This window comes from Eulemur rufifrons, chromosome 7 (genome assembly GCF_041146395.1).
Source record: "Eulemur rufifrons isolate Redbay chromosome 7, OSU_ERuf_1, whole genome shotgun sequence".
In the NCBI taxonomy this organism is placed as follows: Eukaryota; Metazoa; Chordata; class Mammalia; order Primates; family Lemuridae; genus Eulemur; species Eulemur rufifrons.
Genome location: NC_090989.1, coordinates 278,378,737 through 278,398,780, shown reverse-complemented (window position 1 = coordinate 278,398,780; position 20,044 = coordinate 278,378,737). Strand labels below are relative to the sequence as shown.

General features: G+C 43.5%; 1 protein-coding gene across 8 annotated transcripts in view; it reads right to left on the bottom strand.

Moving 5' to 3' along the window:
* The window catches only part of RALGPS1 (Ral GEF with PH domain and SH3 binding motif 1), a 263,112-nt gene that overhangs the window by 209,980 nt on the left and 33,088 nt on the right, over window positions 1–20,044 (bottom strand). For all 8 annotated transcript variants that reach the window (XM_069476798.1, XM_069476801.1, XM_069476804.1 and 5 more), the window contains 2 exons: window positions 13,345–13,466; window positions 10,084–10,191 (listed from right to left, as the gene is read on the bottom strand). In XM_069476798.1, coding sequence (XP_069332899.1) covers window positions 10,084–10,191; window positions 13,345–13,401 — 165 coding nt within the window. In that variant the 5' untranslated portion in view covers window positions 13,402–13,466. The remainder of the gene's footprint in view (window positions 1–10,083; window positions 10,192–13,344; window positions 13,467–20,044) is intronic.

Below are 20,044 nucleotides of genomic sequence, written 5' to 3'. Positions count from 1 at the left end.
TCTAGCATTTGCCACTGAATTTCCAGATGATTTATTAAAGCAGTGACATTGCATTTCATACTTTTTGGATGGTCCAAGTTTTAAATATTCTGGTCTTGTCTCAGACCATAAGTCAGAAAATGTGTTCAGGTGTTTTATTCAAAACAAACAACAACAGAGGTCACCAGCCTTAAAATAGACTAGCTGGTTCTAAACACATAATGAGGGTTTTCAAAAGAATCTCTCCCATTTCTATCCTCTCAACTCTTACCAAAAAAGATTCAGTGTCCAGAGCGAGGATATACCGACATAAGATACTTACATAAAAATCAGATTTCAAATTTCATGCCATTTTATTACAAAGCCAAACATGTGTTAAAAAGGTTGCTGATTATACAGGACCAGGAAATCGTTGAAAAAAATAAAAAAGGAAAAAAAAAGGGTGCTGATGAGCAATCCTTCCCCAAAGGTTGCACACTACAAAGAAGCCAGGTTTGCCAACAAGCGAGAGTGTGGGTATCAGTGGGGGCGTGAAGGGTGAGGGCAGGTCCTGTCTCACTTCACAGCCGGCTTGCGGCCAGCCATCTCGGGACCCTGCCCCTCCCGCAGGAGAGATGCCCTGGCTTCCTGGAGAGAAAAGGCATTCCCTAGGGGTGTGTTACAGCCTCAACAGAAGCATGAAACAATGAGGCTCCCACTCTTGTTTCCAAGCAGCAAGGCTGCCCAGCAGTGGAGTTGAACAAGAATATTCATCAACAAGTCTCTTAATGGCTTATCCTTATTTTGGGAAATAAAATCTTAACACAGACGTCCAGTCAAGCTGTCAGCTAGCAATGCCTTCCTTGGTCCTAGTCCTTTCTCCCATCTCCTCCTTCCTCCCAGTCCAAGGCCCTGAAAATCCAGAATTTTAAGGAAAATACCCAAACTCCATACATCACAAGATGTTTCTGTAGAGATGAACACCACGGAGTGGAGAGACCTATTGGAGCACTTCACAATGTGGCCCCAAAGAAAACAACTGCTATTATGTGGACAAATGAAAGCTACTTGGTTAACCAAAAAGAAAAAAAAATGTTTTTTGCCTATGTTGAATGCAGTATTTCTCCCCTCTAGCAGTGGCTGAGTCAATCCTCTCTTCCCAGCTGTAACACACCCCTAGGGAATGCCTCTTCTCTCCAGGAAGCCAGGGCATCTCTGCTGTGGGAGGGGCAGGGTCCCAAGATGGCAGCGAGCCGGCTGTGAAGTGAGACAGGACCTGACCCTTAGTATAAGGGTCTCCAAGACCCCAAATAAACAAATAAAAAAAGCTGCTGGCAAATCACTAGTATGTCTAATAACAGAAGATACCTTAAAATTTGCATTTGATCACCTTCACCAAGGCATGACCAGGAGGGCTCACAGAATAAAAAGTAATCAGCTCCAGCTTCTACTTCCAGAGCCACAGGAAACACTTATCATAGTCAAGGAAATGCAAATTAAACAGGAAGATACCACTGGTTGTCCATCAGCACCGTCACTAACTGATGGGCCTATGAATTGCTCTGTTTCTTTTGGAAAGTAATCTAGCAGCAACACATTAAAAAGTTAATATTTTATTTTAAAAACATGTCAAACCAAACCTATACAAAAGTTGCAAAAACAACATGGTCAACTCTCGTAACCCTTTGCCTAGCTTCACTAATTACTAACATTTTGCCCTACTTGTTACATCTCCGTCTATATAATTATACATATACATTTTTCTGAACCACTTGAGACTAAAATACATACAGATATTATGACTCTTCACCCCTAAATACTTCAGCATGTATTTCCTAAGAAAAGATCATCCTCTTACATGACAAACTTAATGGCAAATTATTACATTCAGGACATTTATCATTAATACGGTAGTATTGTTTAATAGACAGTCCACATTCAAGATTTGCTAATTATCCAATACTGTTTTTTATAGCTATTTTTTCTAGATCCTGGATCATGCATGGCATTTAGATATTATCTGCTAAAAAGTGAAATGAGCATATTATTGACACAGAAAGAAAAGCACTTTATATATAGATCTAGATTACATACTACAAATATAGATACAGATATAAATATAGATGTTTAGTGTACCATTATTTGTAGTAGTAAAAATCTGGAAATCACCTAAAGGGCTACCAAAAGGGACTTGTTGAAAAAAATTATGGTACATCCAGACATTGGAATATTATGCAACTATTAAGAATACTAAATTAAATTTACATATATTGATGTGGAAGGATGTTCATGATCTACTAATGATAAAGACAGGTTCCAGCATTGCTTTTTGTTCTGATTCAGCCAGTGGGGAAGTAGAAAGAATGAGGCAGAGCTATAGAATATCCCTGGCAAAAACATGGGGACCTGCGAAATGATTTTAATCCTCTTATAAAATAACACACATTAACAACTGTGTAGTTAATGACTTTTCATGAGATGAACACCTTTTCGCCATCACCAGGTCAAGAAATAGCCACCCCAACTGATGGAGGAATGGATAAACAAAATGTGTTATATACAAACAACAGAATATCATTTAGTCTTAAAAAGGAAGGAAATTTTGACACATGCCACAACATGGATGAACCTCAAAGACATTCTGCTAAATAAAATAAGCCAATCTCAAAAAGACAAATATGTTACGATTCCACTTACATGAGGTAACTAGAGTAGTCAAAATCAGAGAGAAAGTAGAATGGTGGTTGCTGGGGGGGTCAGGAGAGGGGGAAATGGGGAGTTGCTCAATGCATATAGACTTTCAGTTTTGCAAAATGAAAACAGTTCTGGATATTGGTTGCACAACAGTGTGAATGTACTTAACATGACTGAATCTTACACTTAAAAATGGTTAGGACAGCAAATTTTGTTATATTTTATCACAATTGAAAAAAAAAGAAAAAGCCACCCCAAAAGTTCTTCCATGTGATTGGTCCCAATCACAAGTCCTTCTCTCTCAACAAAAGTAACCACTTGGCTGGGTGTGGTGGCTCAGGCCTGTAATGCCAGCACTTTGGGAGGCTGACGGGGAGGATCACTTGAGCTCAGGAGTTTGAGACCAGCCTGGGCAACATAGTGACACCTTGTCTCTACAAAAAAATTTTAAAGATTAGCCAGGCATGGTGGCGCACGCCTATAGTCCCAGCTACTCGGGAGGCTGAGGCAGGAAGATCGCTTGAGCCCAGGAGTTCGAGGTTATAGTGATCACTCCACTATACTCCAGTTATTCCGACTTTCCTCAAGTTTTATTTTTATAATTTTATCACCCAAATGTATATACCTTGGCAACACAGTGTAGTCTTGTCCACTTTTTAAAATATTTGATGTGTGCTTTTTAAATCTCCTTTAACCTACAAGTATTCTCTCCATCCCTTTATAGTCCTTATAATGTATCAAATCCAGGCCATTTGACCTACAGGGCTCCCCACACTTATGGAGCAGGTCAATGTGTTCTTCATCCCGGGTATGTCCTTCAAATCAGCAGCTGGACCCAGAGGCTTGCTGTGACACAGGTTTGTCCCTTTGGCAAGACTGGAGGTGGTGGTGCCTTGTTTCGCCAGGAAGTACACAATGGCTCCCCTTTTGTGATGTTGGTGGCCGTCCAAACTCACTGCTTAGATCTTTTCATTCACTGGTATTACAAAATGATGATATTCCAATTCTATCATTTCTTTTCCATTTATTAACCAAACTAGTTTAATAAAGAGACATTTTACCTCTTCTGAGATTTGATTACCCACTATAGTTCAAAAGTGAAAGGCAGGACAAAAATGCTTGATTCTTTCCTCATATTTATCAATTATTACAATAATAAATTGTTCCCCTATTATCTCCAGAAGTGAACCACTGTTTGATAAATTTCAATCACTTGCAATTATTATCCTTTTGAAGTTCAAATCTTACTATCATTGGGCAGTGAGAGCTGCTGCTAGCTGGCTCTTGAGTCCTTCTGCCGTGATCCTCACAGACCTTGATAGCTTCCTCCCTGGTACTGGGGAAGATGTACCATGCTCATCTTTTTTTTTTTTTTTTTTTTTTTTGAGACAGAGTCTCACTCTGTTGCCCAGGCTAGAGTGAGTGCCGTGGCGTCAGCCTAGCTCACAGCAACCTCAAACTCCTGGGCTCAAGCGATCCTCCTGTCTCAGCCTCCCGAGTAGCTGGGACTACAGGCATGCACCACCATGCCCGGCTAATTTTTTCTATATATATATTTTAGCTGTCCATATAATTTCCTTCTATTTTTAGTAGAGATGGGGTCTCGCTCTTGCTCAGGCTGGTCTCGAACTCCTGAACTCAAACGATCCGCCCACCTCGGCCTCCCAGAGTGCTAGGATTACAGGCATGAGCCACCGCGCCCGGCCAACCATGCTCATCTTGAACACTTCCTGTCCCAGACTTGGAATGAACCACTTCTCCAGGAAGCCCTGAGTTCTTTCAATGAGAATTGATATTTCAAGACCACAATCCAGAATTCATACTGACATTTCCAATTTAAATTCAGGACGCTTTTTAAAAACTTATTTATTTATCCTCTTCTGTTTTGCATTTGTATCTCTTTTCATCTCTATCAGAAGTACTGATCTCAAGGACACAGAGTATACTCGGATTACAGTATTCCATAATTATTCGTTTACTTTATCCTACATTACATATACAAAAGTCTCAGAATAATAATATTAATGCAACCACCAGCAATATAATTAAGAAAAGTTATATTTTTACATGTTCTCTCCATTCTCCCATTTTTAAAAATTGTTTCTACTATAACAGTCATACTCTATCTACTATCTGAGCATACATTCATTACAAACTATACCCCTACCTTTTAACCCTCATTTAGTCTTAATTCCACCCATAACTGATGTTTACTGCCCTCTGTCTTTATATGGATGTTTCTTTTTCTAAATTTTGTTTCAGAATATTATAGGGGTACAAATGTTTTGATTACATGGATTGCTTTTATATTGCTTGAGTCAAAGTTGTAAGTGTGCCCATCACCCAGATGGGTGTACACAGTGTACAGTGTACTCATTAGGTGTGATTTCACCCATCCCCTCCTCCCTCTGCCACACACACGATTTCCATTGAGCTTTACTATATGCATATTTCTATAATCAGGTTCACTGTCTAAGGCTCATTCTCTAGTAGTCCTCAGGAAGGGCTCAGGGGAATAATATGCTATGGTCTTGCATGTTCAAAACTGTTTATTTGTGTCATTTATACTTTAAAGTCAGTTTCGCTAGATATAAAATCTTTGGCTCACATTTTTTTTTCTTTGACTCATTTGATTATGTTATTCCATTTTCTTTTGGAAAAAAAGTGTTTCTGTTGAAAAGACTAATGGTAATCTAATTATTTCCTTTATATGTCATTTGCTGTTTTTGCCTAGATACCCAAATGATTTTTTCTTTTCCTTTAAAACCCAATAGTTTACCAAAAATATGTCTTTCAGTACTAGTCATTTTGGACTGACGTTCTCAGCTTCACAATGTGCTCTTTCAATACCCTGCTTCGAATCTTTTTTTTATTATTTCATGAACATTTTCTTAAATTATACTTTTAAGTATTTGTGCAGTTCCCTCGGCTTTTTATTCTCTCCTTCAGGAATTCCTATTATCTGCATTTTGGATATTCCTTGCCTATCATCAACATTTGTTACTTTTTCCCAATGTCATATTATCTCTTTCTTCATTTATTTTGACATGAAAAAGTTTCTTCCATAAGGCATTTTCTGTTATGTTTATCTGTTTCTGTGTTCCTTCTAGTTCAATCTTCATTTCCACAAGAATTCTTTTATTTTCAATTCTTTCCTAAGTTCTGTCATCTCATCTCTGAGATTTTCCTATTTCCAATTTATGTTGTTCGTGTCTTACAGTATCATCTTAGTATCTCTCAGCTCATTTTTTTTTTTTTTTTTTGAGACAGAGTCTCGCTTTGTTGCCCGGGCTAGAGTGAGTGCCGTGGCGTCAGAGCCTAGCTCACAGCAACCTCAAACTCCTCAGCTTAAGCAATCCTACTACCTGAGCCTCCCGAGTAGCTGGGACAACAGGCATACACCACCATGCCCAGCTAATTTTTTCTATATATATTTTTAGGTGGCCAGATAATTTCTTTCTATTTTTAGTAGAGACGGGGGGTCTCATTCTTGCTCAGGCTGGTCTCGAACTCCTGACCTCGAGCAATCCACCCATCTTGGCCTCCCAGAGTGCTAGGATTACAGGCATGAGCCACCGCACCCGGCCTCTCAGCTCATTTTAAAGTAGATAGTTACAGTTTTGAACTGTTTTGTGGCATGCCTTTCTGGTATGCTTTCACTGTCTACGGGGATTCTCTCCTCTTTTTTTCTTACAATAACTTTGAAAGATATTTGACATCAATAACTTCCTGTTGCTTATTTTTATGTAAAATTAGTTTTCCTGAACTTACCTTTTCTAACTTCACACAGCTGTCTTTTAGTTTGTTTTCATGTGGTGTTCAAAAACATGGCAGTTGCTTTTTGAGATTTCTCATATACATACATACACATACACACACTTTTATTTAGACCTTCTTTTTCCTTTCCTGCAACTGTCCCCATCCTGATAATTTTTATTCCACTCCCATACTGAGTCTCTTTTGGGTATGGAGCCTCATCTTAGAAGGGAGCCCTGCCTGGTTGGTTTCAAGAGATTACAGCAGCTACCTGCAGATTCCTTCTACCCACCCATTATTTGAATAGTCAAAATCCCTACCAATTTCAGCTGCTGTTCTCACATTGATCCACCGAACTTTCCAGTAAATATCTGTTGGCAAGTTTGGGGTTTTTTGATTCTTGAGTCTGTCGAATGCCCCAGTGCTTATTCTGCTTTCTCCTCTACAGATCTGATACCCTGAAGGTCTTGTGGTTATTAGTGCTATGTCTCCAGCCACTTATAGTTTGGGGTTGATGGGGAAAACCTGTCACCTAGTTTTATTATAAATATTGTTCATGGGCTTCAGGGTTTGCTATCTAGTTGTTCTGAATGTTGGGGTTTTTTGAGGGAGAGGCAGGGATTAAGAGAGAATAAAAAACCATGCTGTCACTACCATCTTCCCAGAATCACTTTAATGATTCTTTTAATGGACTTTTGTATCTGAGTTTTTTCTTTCTTTCATATTATTACACATGAAACTGAAATTCCAGATGGTCTGGCTCAACTCTGATACCTAGCAACTCCAATGCTTCCCCAGAGACCAAAGACTCCAGGGCACCTGGTTTTATATGTATGCCAAAGACACATTGGCTCCAGCAGGGGCAACCAAAGTTCTAGCATTGTACCCTCCAAGCATTCATTATCTTTCCCTACAGTGTTTCCAGTCTCAGAAAACTGGTGTGGAGCAGGCCAAGCAATGCTCTAGGCTAAGACTAGGAACCGAGCCCAGAGTTTCACCAAGGAGTCCTGTTAGGCAATATTCTTCTATGATGCAGCCTAACTCTCTGCCATTCCCCTTGGTGAACAGCTATAAAGGGATTTTTTAAGACTCTTTGTTGCTTCATTCCCTTCAGGAAGCTAAAAAACAAAACTCTTAAAGATACAACTAGCAAACATGCACAAATAGAATATGGAAGCTAGGCCATCAGCCTGCATGGTCTATGAAGTTTTCTAAAGGAGAGGCAATACCGCTTTGTGGCTGAGAGTACAGACTCTAATGTTACCCTGTCCCATTCGGTGCCCACTAGCCACATGTGGCCACTGAGCATTTGAAGTGTTGCTAGTACTATAAGTATAAAATACACACTGGATTTTGAAGACTGTTTGAAAAACAAAAATATAAAGCATCTCAAAAATTTTATGTTGCTTACATGCTGAAATGATAATTTTTTCGATATGTAGAGTTCAATAAAATATATCATTAAAATTAATTCCACCTATATTTTTAAATGTGGCTACTAAAAAAATTATAATTGCATATGTGGCTTGTATTATATTTCTCATAGATCGTGATGGTCTGGAGTGTCAGACAGCCCTGGTTTTAAATCCCAGCTGTGCCACTTACTGTCTGTGTAAAGAGGTGACCTTCCTCTCTAAGTGCTGACTTGTTCATTGGCAAATTGGAAATAATATTATCGCATATATAAGGCTGTTGTGAAAACCAAATTAAATAAGGCGTGTAAAACATTTAACATAAGACCTAGAAAAGGCCAGTTGTGGTGGCTCACACCTGTAATCCTAGCACTCTGAGAGGCCAAGGCAGGAGGATCGCTTGAGGTCAGGAGTTCGAGACCAGCTTCAGCAAGAGCAAGAGCCCATCTCTACTAAAAATAGAAAGAAATTAGCCAGACAACTAAATATAGAAAAAATTAACCAGATGTGGTGGCGTGCACCTGTAGCCCCAGTTACTCTGGAGGCTAAGGCAGGAGGATCAGTTGAGCCCAGGAGTTTGAGGTTGCTGTGAGCTAGGCTGATGCCATGGCACTCTAGCCTGGGTGACAGAGCGAGACTCTGTCTCAAAAAAAACAAACAAACAAAAAAAAAAGATCTAGACAAAGTGGGTATTAAAAAATGGGAGCTGCTCTTATGACCTCCCAGCATTACAATAATTAGGAGATGAGGCTTTCAGATATGGATCTGCCAATACCTGGCTATATGATCTATGTAAAACAATTAGTCTCTTGGATCCTTAGTTTCTTTATCATAAAATTGGAAGCTAATGATATGCCTCATCAGGTTGCAGTGAGAATTGAATTCTTTCAGTCAAGATGTATCTATTGAGCACCTGCTATGAGCCAGGCATATTTGGAGCACTGGGGAAAAAGCAGTGAGCAAGTCAGATAAAGTTCTGTCCTTAGAGAGTTTATATTCCAGTGGAAGAGGTATGCAATACAAATTTATTATTATATAATGTTGGGTAATAATAAAAGTTATGAAGGGGAGAGGCAGTGATGGAGAGATGCTATGTTAACTCAGCGAAAGTCCTCTCTAAGGACTGACATTGACCAGAGACTGAGTACACAGCTGGAGAAGAGAAGAGCAAGGCAGGAGGATCTGGGTGGGTCTGGGGAAGAAAGAGGTAGCCAGCGGAGAGCTGGTGAGCAAGACGGGCTGGGTGCAGGAGAAGAGACTTGGCCAGACCACAGAGTGCGCTGGAGGCCTCAGGAAGAACTCTTGGTCTCATTGTAGTAGGAGGGAGCCACTGCACAGTTTGAAGCAGGTTTTAAAAGGATCCCTTGGACACATGAAAGAGATGATGCATGTGCCAGGCTCAGCATGGACTGGCACAAAGTAAATGTGGGAGCCAATGATTGCAGAGCAGTGAAAGGGGGCCCAGTTAGCTCCCATGGCACCCACAGGGCATGAACCCTCTTATGCCAGGGGAATAAAGAAAAAAGGGCATGGGTGGGAAACATTTCCATGGTTCTAGAGAGAAATACAGCCCTTGGGCAGCACTCACAATCAAGCTTGAGGGCACCCCAGAGCCAGTATGCTCCCTCTGCCCTCAAAGGGCAAAAGGACAAAACCAAGTTATGGCAAAACAAGGAGCCAACCCTGCTCCACCACAAGAGACAGTCCCCTGGTCAGAACAGCAGCAACACACTGTTTGAAGACAAAACAATTTTTTTAAACTATAATTTTAAAAGTTGCCCAAATAATATTACATCATTGTAGAAAATGATTATTGCAAAAATGTGGGAAATACAAATAAACAAAAAGAAGAAAAATTAAATGCAAGTCCCCTGGAATCTACAATCAGAAACTATAGTAAATAATGTTTGCCTACATATACCCAGATATTTATGAATATGTAAACATCAAATCTAAACATTACGCAAATATATGTGTGTTGTGCATGAATTTTTAAAATGGTATATTCTCTGTAAATTGTGCTACAGTCTGCTTCTTCCACTGTTTACATATACATATTGGTTATGCCTTTCAAGGTGATTAATTTCTAGATTGACAGCACCCTTTTTAATGCTGCATGGTATTTCATAACGGATGTACCATACTTTACTCAACACTCCCCTCTTGTTGGGTATATAAGGTGTTTCCAAGCTGAGCAAAAGACCCAAAGGATGACCCCCCAAGCATGGTGCCCAGTCACCCATGCCAGCTCTGTGTCACTTACAGCAAACTCCTCTGGGGTCACTTTCAAGACGTCGAAGACAACGGCGTCGTAGCTCTTGCTGGCATAGTCGCAGCTCTGGCCCTCCAGAGAGTCCGAGCTGCTGCTGCCCTGTGGAGAGTGATGAGAGATGGTGCCCACTGAGTAGGTGGCTCAAGATCACTGCTCCCAAACCTCCTTGGAGCTGAGGATGGGAAGCAACGAACTGTACAATGAAGGAAGTGTCACGTTTAGCACTCTGCTCTATTCCAGGCACTGTGTTAAGCACTTCATGTGCGTGATCTTATTTAATTCTCATGAGTGCCACTATGAGTACATACTGTTATTATTCCCATTTTACAGATAAGGAAGTAGAGCCAGAACGTGAACCTTGTTTTGTATCTAACTGACCCCAAAACACATATCTGCAATTGCTATACCCTAACTACTTCTGGCCAGCAGTTTAGCAGTGGGTTAAAAAAATTACAGCCCAAACTTCCTTCAGAGAAAACAGACCTTCATATCTTAGGAGGCCTGAGGAAATAATTTGTTTCATATGGCTCTCAAAACATTACCTGGTTTCACCTTTTTTTTCCTACTTGAAGTCACTGCAGGAAATTGTTACGTAAAATGTAAAAATGGCTCTTGAGGCTTATTTCTCGTATGGGCCACTTGGAACTCAAAGCCTGCTAGTTGATGAGCTGAGAGGTAACCAGTTGGCTTTGGAGACTGGTGTGAAAGTTATTTTAGTAGAGTCCCTTGTGTTAAGAAGAACACTCTGAGTCCTGCCTATAAAAAAAGGGTCTCCCATAAAAAAGAAAGTTAAAACTCCCCAAATGTGTCTGATTTCACAAAACCCAATACTATAGGGATCCCAGAATGTTGAACATACCTTCTCTTTAATTTTATTTAATTTCATCAAACTCTACTTTTGGGAATCAATCAAGCTTACCACCCAAAAATTGTGCCCTGTTCATAAAATGGTTTTATTCGTCTCAACACATGAAGAAGGATTTTGTGGTTTCCATTAACCTCAATATCTTGGCCTGGGATTTAGAGAATATGCTTTTATTAATTCTTCTTTATTTCACTCTTTCCAAAATGGCTATATCTGGAAAAACTTTGCAATCTTACTGGAAACTAGAGTGTTTTTAAGCCAGTGAGGGAAACCAATAGTCAACAACTGGAAATGTGAGGTTAAAAAGAGAAGCAGAAATTAAACCTGTAGACTTCAACAGGCCTGTGTCATTAAAAGGTTTTACAAATGAGTCTACTATACCAAAACTGTAAAATGATCTCAAGAAGCAGTACATCATATTGGTTAAGAGCTCTGAAGTCAGACAGGCCTGGTTAAAATGCCAACTCCACACCAGCTGCTATCTGACCTCAGACAAGTTACTTCATTTTACTGGGTCTCAGTTATCATCTAGAAATGGTAATATTAAAACCTACTTCCCAGGGTTGTAGTACAGGTTACATAAAGTGAAGCTGAGAAAGCAAATGGCACGATACCGCCCCACCCCCCAACCCCAGGAGATGCTGGTTCAAAGGGACGGGGGTGAGCTTAGGCATGGCCATTTGAAAAGTTCCACTCTGAGGAGAATCTGTGTTAGAATGAACTTCTGAAAAGTCGCAAAGCTTACTCCTGAATGCTCCTGAAATTGGCAGTCTCTTCCATCTCCCAGTCTCACAGACAGATCCTGAGCAGTTATCTGCCAATCATTCTGCACCTCTACACCCACCTTCCAGAAAGCAGGCGAAATCAGGGTGACAAGGCTGATTTTCTTTAGGCCTGGACAGTGTCGTGGTTCAGAGTGCCAGCTCGACAGTCAGAGAGGCCTGGCTTTGAATCCCCATCCACCTGGAAGCTATGTGATTTGCAGCCAGTTTGTTACTTCTCTATAGCTTAGCTTCCTCATCTGTAAACTGGGGATAAATCTAACACGTACCTGGAGGGGTACTGTGAGGATTAAATGAAAGAATGCCTGTGGAACATGCAAAAAGTGCCTGGCATATAGTGAGCACCAAATTATGGGTGTGTATGGCTGTAAATGTGCCATTCAGTCACCAAAATTCACTGAGCACTTCAATTATACATGTATTCATTCATTGATTCATTCAACAAATATTTATTGAGTACTTACCATGTGCTGGATACACATATATGCACATGTACACAGTATATACGAGTGCATACACATATATGTATATACACACTCATATACATACACATAAACATACACACAGACCAGAGAAGAAAGAAGTGTTACTCTGGATGGAGCGTAAATTATAGATGGAAATAGAAGTCTGATTCCTCTAGCTACCAAACAGAGTTCATTCCTGGGATTTCAGGTATTACAACTTTCCTGTAACGCCACATTATACCTGCCCAAACACACACACTCATACGAGGGGACTTGTTTAATCAAAAGGTGTCCCAAATACACTCGCGGGTGTTGATGATAACAGTAACAACGCTGCTATCGCTGCTGCAGCGAGTCTACTTGGCCCTGCGTTGGCACCATTAGGGAATTTTAAGAGGCACCCACAAGTCCAATTTCAGGACCAGCAATCAAAAAGGAATTTTTTGGAAGGTTTATAAGAAATGAACTGGTTCATTTCTTTCCAGATGGTTACCCAGGGTCATTTCAAAAACCCAGTTTGATGATGAGGGTCTTGTGAGGCAGAACCCACTGCCCTGCCAGCTTGTCAGAGGAGCAGGCATTACACATGCAACGCAGTGGCACCCTGGGCCTCAGGTGGCACAGCTCCGCCTGCATGCCCCTGTGCCATTACTGAGCTGGGAAAGCAAACTCCCAAACCCCATGGCAGGGGCCCTGGCTCAGGCCACTCCAGACCACCAGTCCTTACAGCCATTTCCTACTGAGCAAGGTAAATAAGAACCCAGGGCCAGTTGGAATGACTTCTGTCTGACTTCATTCCAGAATGTGTGACTTATTTGTAATCAGCAGCGGCTTTTCCTGGGAAAGGTCTGATCCCTTCTTGCCACCAAAATGGAATGTGGTACTTGCTACAACTGGACTGGGCAGGTATTTATTTTTCTTTGAAGAGAACGACTTCAGAAAACATACTGATCCTCAGGGCTGACTGCCTCCCAAATCTCACGCCTGCCGCGGCCAGGGGCCTTGGGAGTGCTAAGAATGGTGGTATTCATGAAACCCTGCAGCCTTGCTGTCCCTGCCTCAGCTGGGGCCTGGGTCAGGCCCCCCCCCCACCCCCCACCACACCGCCAGCACACTGTCTCGATCCTCGCAGCCCCTGTACCTGTGGAGTGGCGGAGGTGACCAACACGCTAGCCATCAGACCATTCCTCTTATACATAGTCTCCAGGCTGCAGGGAGATTCAGGGCAGCCTCTGCCGGTGACATAACCTGTCTGGAGAATTCCTGCAAGGCAAAGGGCTCATGAGAACCAGTCTTCAAAACCCAACGTATCTCCACCCCCAGGAGACAATTACACCAGACTTCAGCAGACACCCCAAAGGAGACCTTGAAAGAAAGGTCATAAGCTGGTGGCTTTCAGGTTAAATGTGGCCCACAAATATAGGTTGTTGGGCTTGTACACAGAATTAGTATTTTTTTAATTAATTACCAATATTTAAAAATTGGAAGATTTCATGTAGAATTCCGTATTTCTGACTTTTCTGGCAATAATGGGCCCATATTCCTGCATGACAACCATCAGCTGGGTGGAGCAGTGCCTGCTCTTTGGATTAGAGCAAGTGCCTTTCTCCCCACATGGCCTGGGCATCCATATCAGCGTTTGCCTGGCCCTTGCAGACACTAGAGTTTGTGGTTTTTGTTCTAAAACAAAGGTGGGGGATGAGGACAAACTGATTCTACTGGGTTCCTGTGGGCACCATACTGTCTCATCAATAACAACCAGCATAGTTAACCCCATACGGTACCTGCCATGTACATGTGCTTGACATATATTAACTCAACATTAATCCTCCCACCAATCCTGAGGTAGGTCCTATTACACCTTATTACATGTGGGGAAATTGAGGCACAGAGAGGCAAGCACCTCATGCTTTGGTGCCTTGCTCATGCTGTCCCACCAGCCCATCATCATTCAGGACCCTGCTCATGTGGTGCTTCTGGTTTCCAGGCGTGGACCACCCAAAGCAGAACCAGCTGCTCTCTCACCACTGTGTACACACCTCTAGGAGAGCATTCAGCACATCGCTGAACACACAGAACTGTGGCCACCAACAGCTTTTTAGCAGGAAGTGACCAGGAGAGGAGGGAGGTGTGCGGGCCAAGGGAAGGAAAAAGCAAAGACAACAGACGCAAAAGAATGTACTGTATGACTCCATTTTTAGGAAATGCTCAGAAAAGGCAAATTTATAGAGACGAACATGCCCATCAGTGGTGACTGCCTGCTCGTGGACACAAGTAGCTTCTGAGGGAATGGAAATGTTCTAAAACTGGACTGTGGGGGAAGTTACACAGCTCCAAAAATTCACTAGAAATCACAGAACCGAACAGTTAGAATGGGTAGATTTTAGGGTATATGAATTATACCACAATAAGAGAAGCGCCCTCAGCTCTGGTTCACAATGGGGATCTCCCTCCTCCTACATTCCCTTTGAAATAATCAAATAAAAATTAAAATACTGAAAACACGGTATTAGCACATGGTAACAGAGAAGGGTGCTATTAACCAGCAAGCAAACACGAGGAAGAGAGGGGCATGAGAGGAGAGGGAGAGCCCTGGAGGAGGAAAGGAAAGGCTCCTGGGAACTGAGTGGATGGGACCTGCCAGAAAAAACCCAGTGAAAAACTCAGAGACCTCAAAATGGGGAATCCAAAAACTGAGACTAAAAGTAAACCGAGCTCAAGAGTTCAAAGTTGGTGCAAGTCTGGGTCAAGTTGCCTGGGCTGTCTCAAACCAGACAACCAAACCGAACGGGCAGGAGGCCTAGGGCCAACTCAGCCAGTCTGTTCTAAGCCACAACAAACCAGCTAGATTGATGGACTCTGTTCAGATCAGTTCAAACAAGATTAAAGTGACTCAATCCAGGCCTAACAGAGGGTCACCATGGGAGACTGAGTGGGAGACAGCCGGACTGGTCCTCTTTAAGTGGGTCCCGCCTGCCTCAGGTCAGGCTGAAGTGGACTTTGCTCCTTTCTGGGTGTGCCGGGAAGCCCAGACAGGAAGCCCAATCAGCACAGCCTGGCCCCAGCCAGAGGCCTTGCTCTCTCCACTTGCCTGACAACCACAAATTCTTGAGTCACACAGCCCTCAACACCGTTCCCAAGCCCTCTCCCTCTTCCCATCTGAAGGATGCCACCAACACCACTCATTTCTCTGGCATGTTTGGAGGCACACGTAGGTGCCCTCCTCCACACACTAATAACAGCACTAACAGTGAGTGCAAACACAGCGTAAGGCGCGGGGCTAAGCATTACATTCTTAGCTCATTTAACCTTCACAACAGCCCCATGAGGTAGAGACTATTTGGATTCCTGGGAAACTAAGGCACAGAGAGGTAATATGATTTACTGCTAGTTAGTGGCAGGACTGGGGAGTTCAAACCCTGCTCAATCAATGCCAGGGCCTAGGCTCTTAACTATCCCTGACATTGCCTCCTGTAAGAGTCCAGGTGAGAACTAGATAAGGAAATGTATTTGCGTTTTGAGGGTTTGTTTTGTTTTGTTTTGGGTTTTTTTTTTGAGACAGGGTCTCTATAGCCCAGGCTGCAGTACAGTGATACACTGCTGCAGCCTCGAACTCCTGGGCTCAAGCGATCCTCCTTCTTCAGCCTTCCAAGTAGCTGGGACTATAGGTGTGTACTATCATGCCCAGACAATTTTTTTTATTTTTTGTAGAGAGACGGGGTCTCACTATATTGTCCAGTCTGGTCTCAAACTCCTGGACTCAAGCAATCCTCCCGCTTCAGCCTCCCAAAGCACTGGGATTTACAGGCATGAGCCACTGCGCTCAGCCTAGGGAAATGTGTTTAAAATGTTCCATACAGGCCCAGCTCAGGGCAAGCTTTTGACCAAGATTATTAGTTACTATCAGTGTTAATCTTATCCTGAAAGTTTCTATTCATTTATTTATTCTTTTTTCCTAAAATAAACAAGAAATTAACTTTAAATGTTCAAGAAAGGACAGCTCAGTGCTTTGTGAAACCATGGGCTTTCACTGCTAAGGAACAGAGCTGAGGCAGAGCAGGGGTCCTCCTCCAAGAGCCTTGACCTGCGCACCCTCCCCAAGGCCCCAAGCCCACCCAGAGACGAAGTATGGCAGCCACAGTGTGTTACCCATTACGCTTTCTACAGAAGCCTGAGCTGGAAGGAAAGACAGAGCACTTGTTTCCCATCTGACTCCTGCATGTCTTGCCACTGACAGAACAGCCTAATTTATGGGCAGCAACTCTTAGACAAGTGATATTTCACATGCTAAGAAAGAACAGGACCAAGCAGAATGGAACATCCTTCCCAGGGCCCAGAGAAACCCCCACCCATCCAGCTTCAGTCCCTCAGGCCTGGCTGAGCCTCAGCTTTGCATCGGAGAGCAGACCCCCAGCAATGGGGTCAACCTGGCCCAGGCCCCTCCCTGAGAAACACTTCCCTACCCACAAGAGGGCCCTCCCAGGCCAGACCACTTGGACCAGGATAGTCACCTGATTCTCCTAGGAACTCAGGACCCTGCAAACCAGTCTCTGCTGGTCAGCCAAACTGAGGCATTGTACAATCGTTATGTAACATGAAAATATCTGTGATTTCTACCGGTGACAAAGTCACAGGTACTGTTAATGTTACTGTGATTCACTGTCTATATATTAATAAATGAGAGAAATGCTAAATTTCCATTAAAAGTTAGTGAAAATAAAAATTCTTTTCCCCATCCAAATTGATCAATGCCCTGGTCAAGAACTGCTATTCCAGGCACTGAGGACATGAAATGAGCAGGCACATAGGTCCCTGCTCCCACAGAACTCACACTCTTGTTTGGGAGTTAGAAAATGTATGTGACAAAGAAGAAAATTTCAGGTACTAATAAATGTCTTGAAGAAATAAAATAGGGTGAACGAGGTTATCTGCCAGCATGGTCAAGGAAACACTCTCTGAGGATGCAATATTTGAGCTGAAACCTTCGGAAGAAGGCAGCCATAAAAACCAGTGGGATTGTTTTTTGCAGAAAGAACAGAGTGCAAAGACCCTGAGATGCAAATGAGCTTAGCAGTTTTACCATGGAGGCAGAAGGCCATGTCTGGACTGGTCAGCTGGAAGCAGTGCACGGACAGACTGCAGCCAGAGCAGGAAGGGCCCTGCAGGCCGCGGTCGGGAGTTGGGGTTTTATTTGGAGTACACTGGAACCCTGTAGCACATCAGAAGGTTTTGAGCAGGGGAGTGACATGATCTGATCTGCAGCGGGCTTTGTTTTGTTTTATTTTGAGATAGAATCCACCTCTGTCACCTGGGCTAGAGTACTGTGCCGTCATCAGAGCTTACTACAACCTCAAACTCCTGGGCTCAAGTGATCCTCCTGCCTCAGCCTACTGAGTAGCTGGGACTACAGATGTGCACCACCACGCGTGGCTAATTTTTTCTATTTTTAGTAGGGATGGGGTCTCAGTCTTGCTCAGGCTGGTCTTGAACTCTTGATCTCAAGCAATCTTTCCATCTCAGCCTTCTAGAATGCTAGGGTTGCAGGCGTGAGACATTGCACCCAGCCATGAATTGTTTTGAAGATCACTTTGGGTACTATGTGGAGAACTGCATTGGACAGGCTGAAAATACAAGCAGTAAAGCCAGTTAGGAGGTAAGAGATGGCAATGGCTTGGACTGCTGGCCATTGGTACAAGGAAATGGATTTGGCAGGTGTTTTGGAAGTAAAACAGACAAGACTTGCTGATGGACTACATGCAGGGGGAGAAGAAGAAAAGAGAAACCAAGGTTGGCTCCCAAGTTTGGAGCTGCTGCGAATGGGTAGATGGGGGCCTAACAGTGGTGCTGCTCAGTGGTCCAATCGTTCATTCATTCAACACCCACCCAGTGGGACTGCTGGTGGACCCATTCTGAGGGTGCTGAGTTGAAGATGACACAGCCTTGCCCTCAAGGATCCTGCAGTGTAGCGGCAGGAGAAAACCGAGTAAGGAGCTACTTACAGGACATGTGCTGTAACAGATGATAGGTTCACTGGAGCACAAAGAGGGGAGTGACTAACGCCCTTGGGGGTCAAAGAAGACATCACTGAAAAGAGCCATTAAGCAGGGTCTTAAAGATGAGTGAGCGCACTCCAAGTCAAGGACAGGCAGAGTGGGGAGGACACGTGCGGATGGAGGCCCATGGGAATGTGGGACACCAGCATGCTGAGGCACGAGCAGCAGGTGTCCCCTCCCACCTTCCCACCCCTGTGTCCATCACAGATTAATAGGGCACTGGGACACAGCAACAAATAAGACAGGCAGGGCTCCCCGTGGAGTTTATGGTATCATGATGGTCCTAATACCACAACCACAGCAACCAGCATCTTGGCTCCTGTTCACTTCCTCATCCATTCAGCAAACTTTGTAAAATTTTTCCCAAGCCCTGTTCTGAGTCAGACCAGCCCTGGGCCTTAAGGAGCTCACACGCAGTCTGATGATCACTGTCATCGCTACAACTTGTTAGACACTTACTTTGTGCCAGGCTCTGGCTAAAAGATTTACATAATTTTTAGAAACCCATTTTATAGATGAGAAGACTGAGGCTCAGAGAGATAAATTAACTGCAACGTGGGGATACATTTTTACATGCCTGCACTGGCTGTGTTGCCTTCTAGACAGGGAGGCAATGTGGCATAATGGTGTCAACACCCGCTTTTTGAGACTGGGCAAATTAGTCTGCACCACACCAAAAAATCCCCTTCTTTCCCCCTCCTTCTGCCTCTCTCACCTCTAACACATGCGCGCACACACACATGTGCACGTACACGTACACACATACTCTTGCTGCTAATGCCTCCTTGGAAACCAAAACACCGCAAGAGAAAAAGTGATTCTCATGATGTAACTTCTTAAGAACGTGGCAATTGTATCAGAACCACAGAACAGCCCCTCATCTCTTTTTTCTGCTTATGACAGAATCTGGTCTTTTGTGTGTGGGCTCCTGAAGAGGGAAAGGAAAATCCAATATGCGACGCTGGTTTCCTTCCAGACTTCCAGAATTCTCTTTCAAGGTTTCAGGTTCAGTAAACCAAGAAACTAACATGAGACAGTCCGATGCAGACCACTGTTGAGAAGGCACAATGATCACTTTTTCCTAAGCTTACGGAGGTTGCTTCAGAGAAAATACACACATCCAGGAATGTTCAATTACAAGACAGTAATTTCTTCCAAATGTTTCAGACAAGTATGAAAATGGATCCCAAACACTGTTTAAGACCCACTTCCACAAGGTGGATGTGCTGCTCTCAGGGGACAGCTGCAGCTCCTCCCTTCCGTGTCATGCACAGAAGCGGTGACAAAGACAAACTGGAAGGAAACAAGAGGGTTTCTGCCCACAACCCCTCCACCAACTGCTCGTGAGCAGTAAGCGTATGTACACACACACACACACACACACACACGCACTTCCTGAACCACAGCCACAGCACGCCAGACTCTGCACTGCCAAAAGGCTTCCCATGGGGCAACCACCACTCTGGGGCAGGACCACCTGCCAGTAGCTGAAGAAAGGCCCCCCTTGTGCGGTGATGGCCGTGCTGTTATCTCTACCTCATCCTGACCCTCTCCAAACTCTCCAAACCCCTCTTCCTGGCAAGCAGCGGTGTCTGGCCGCTTTCAAAGAGAGGCCCTGGCCACGTAAGCACATGTCAGACCAGACCAGCCATCACTCACTCGGGCATTCACCGGCTCCCTCCCGACTCCTTCCAAACCACCCCTCCAGATGTTCAACATCCAACCTCTGGCCTCTCCCCTCAGGGAGAGATAGTGGGCTGAGGAGGCGCCACTGTGTCCGAAATGCCA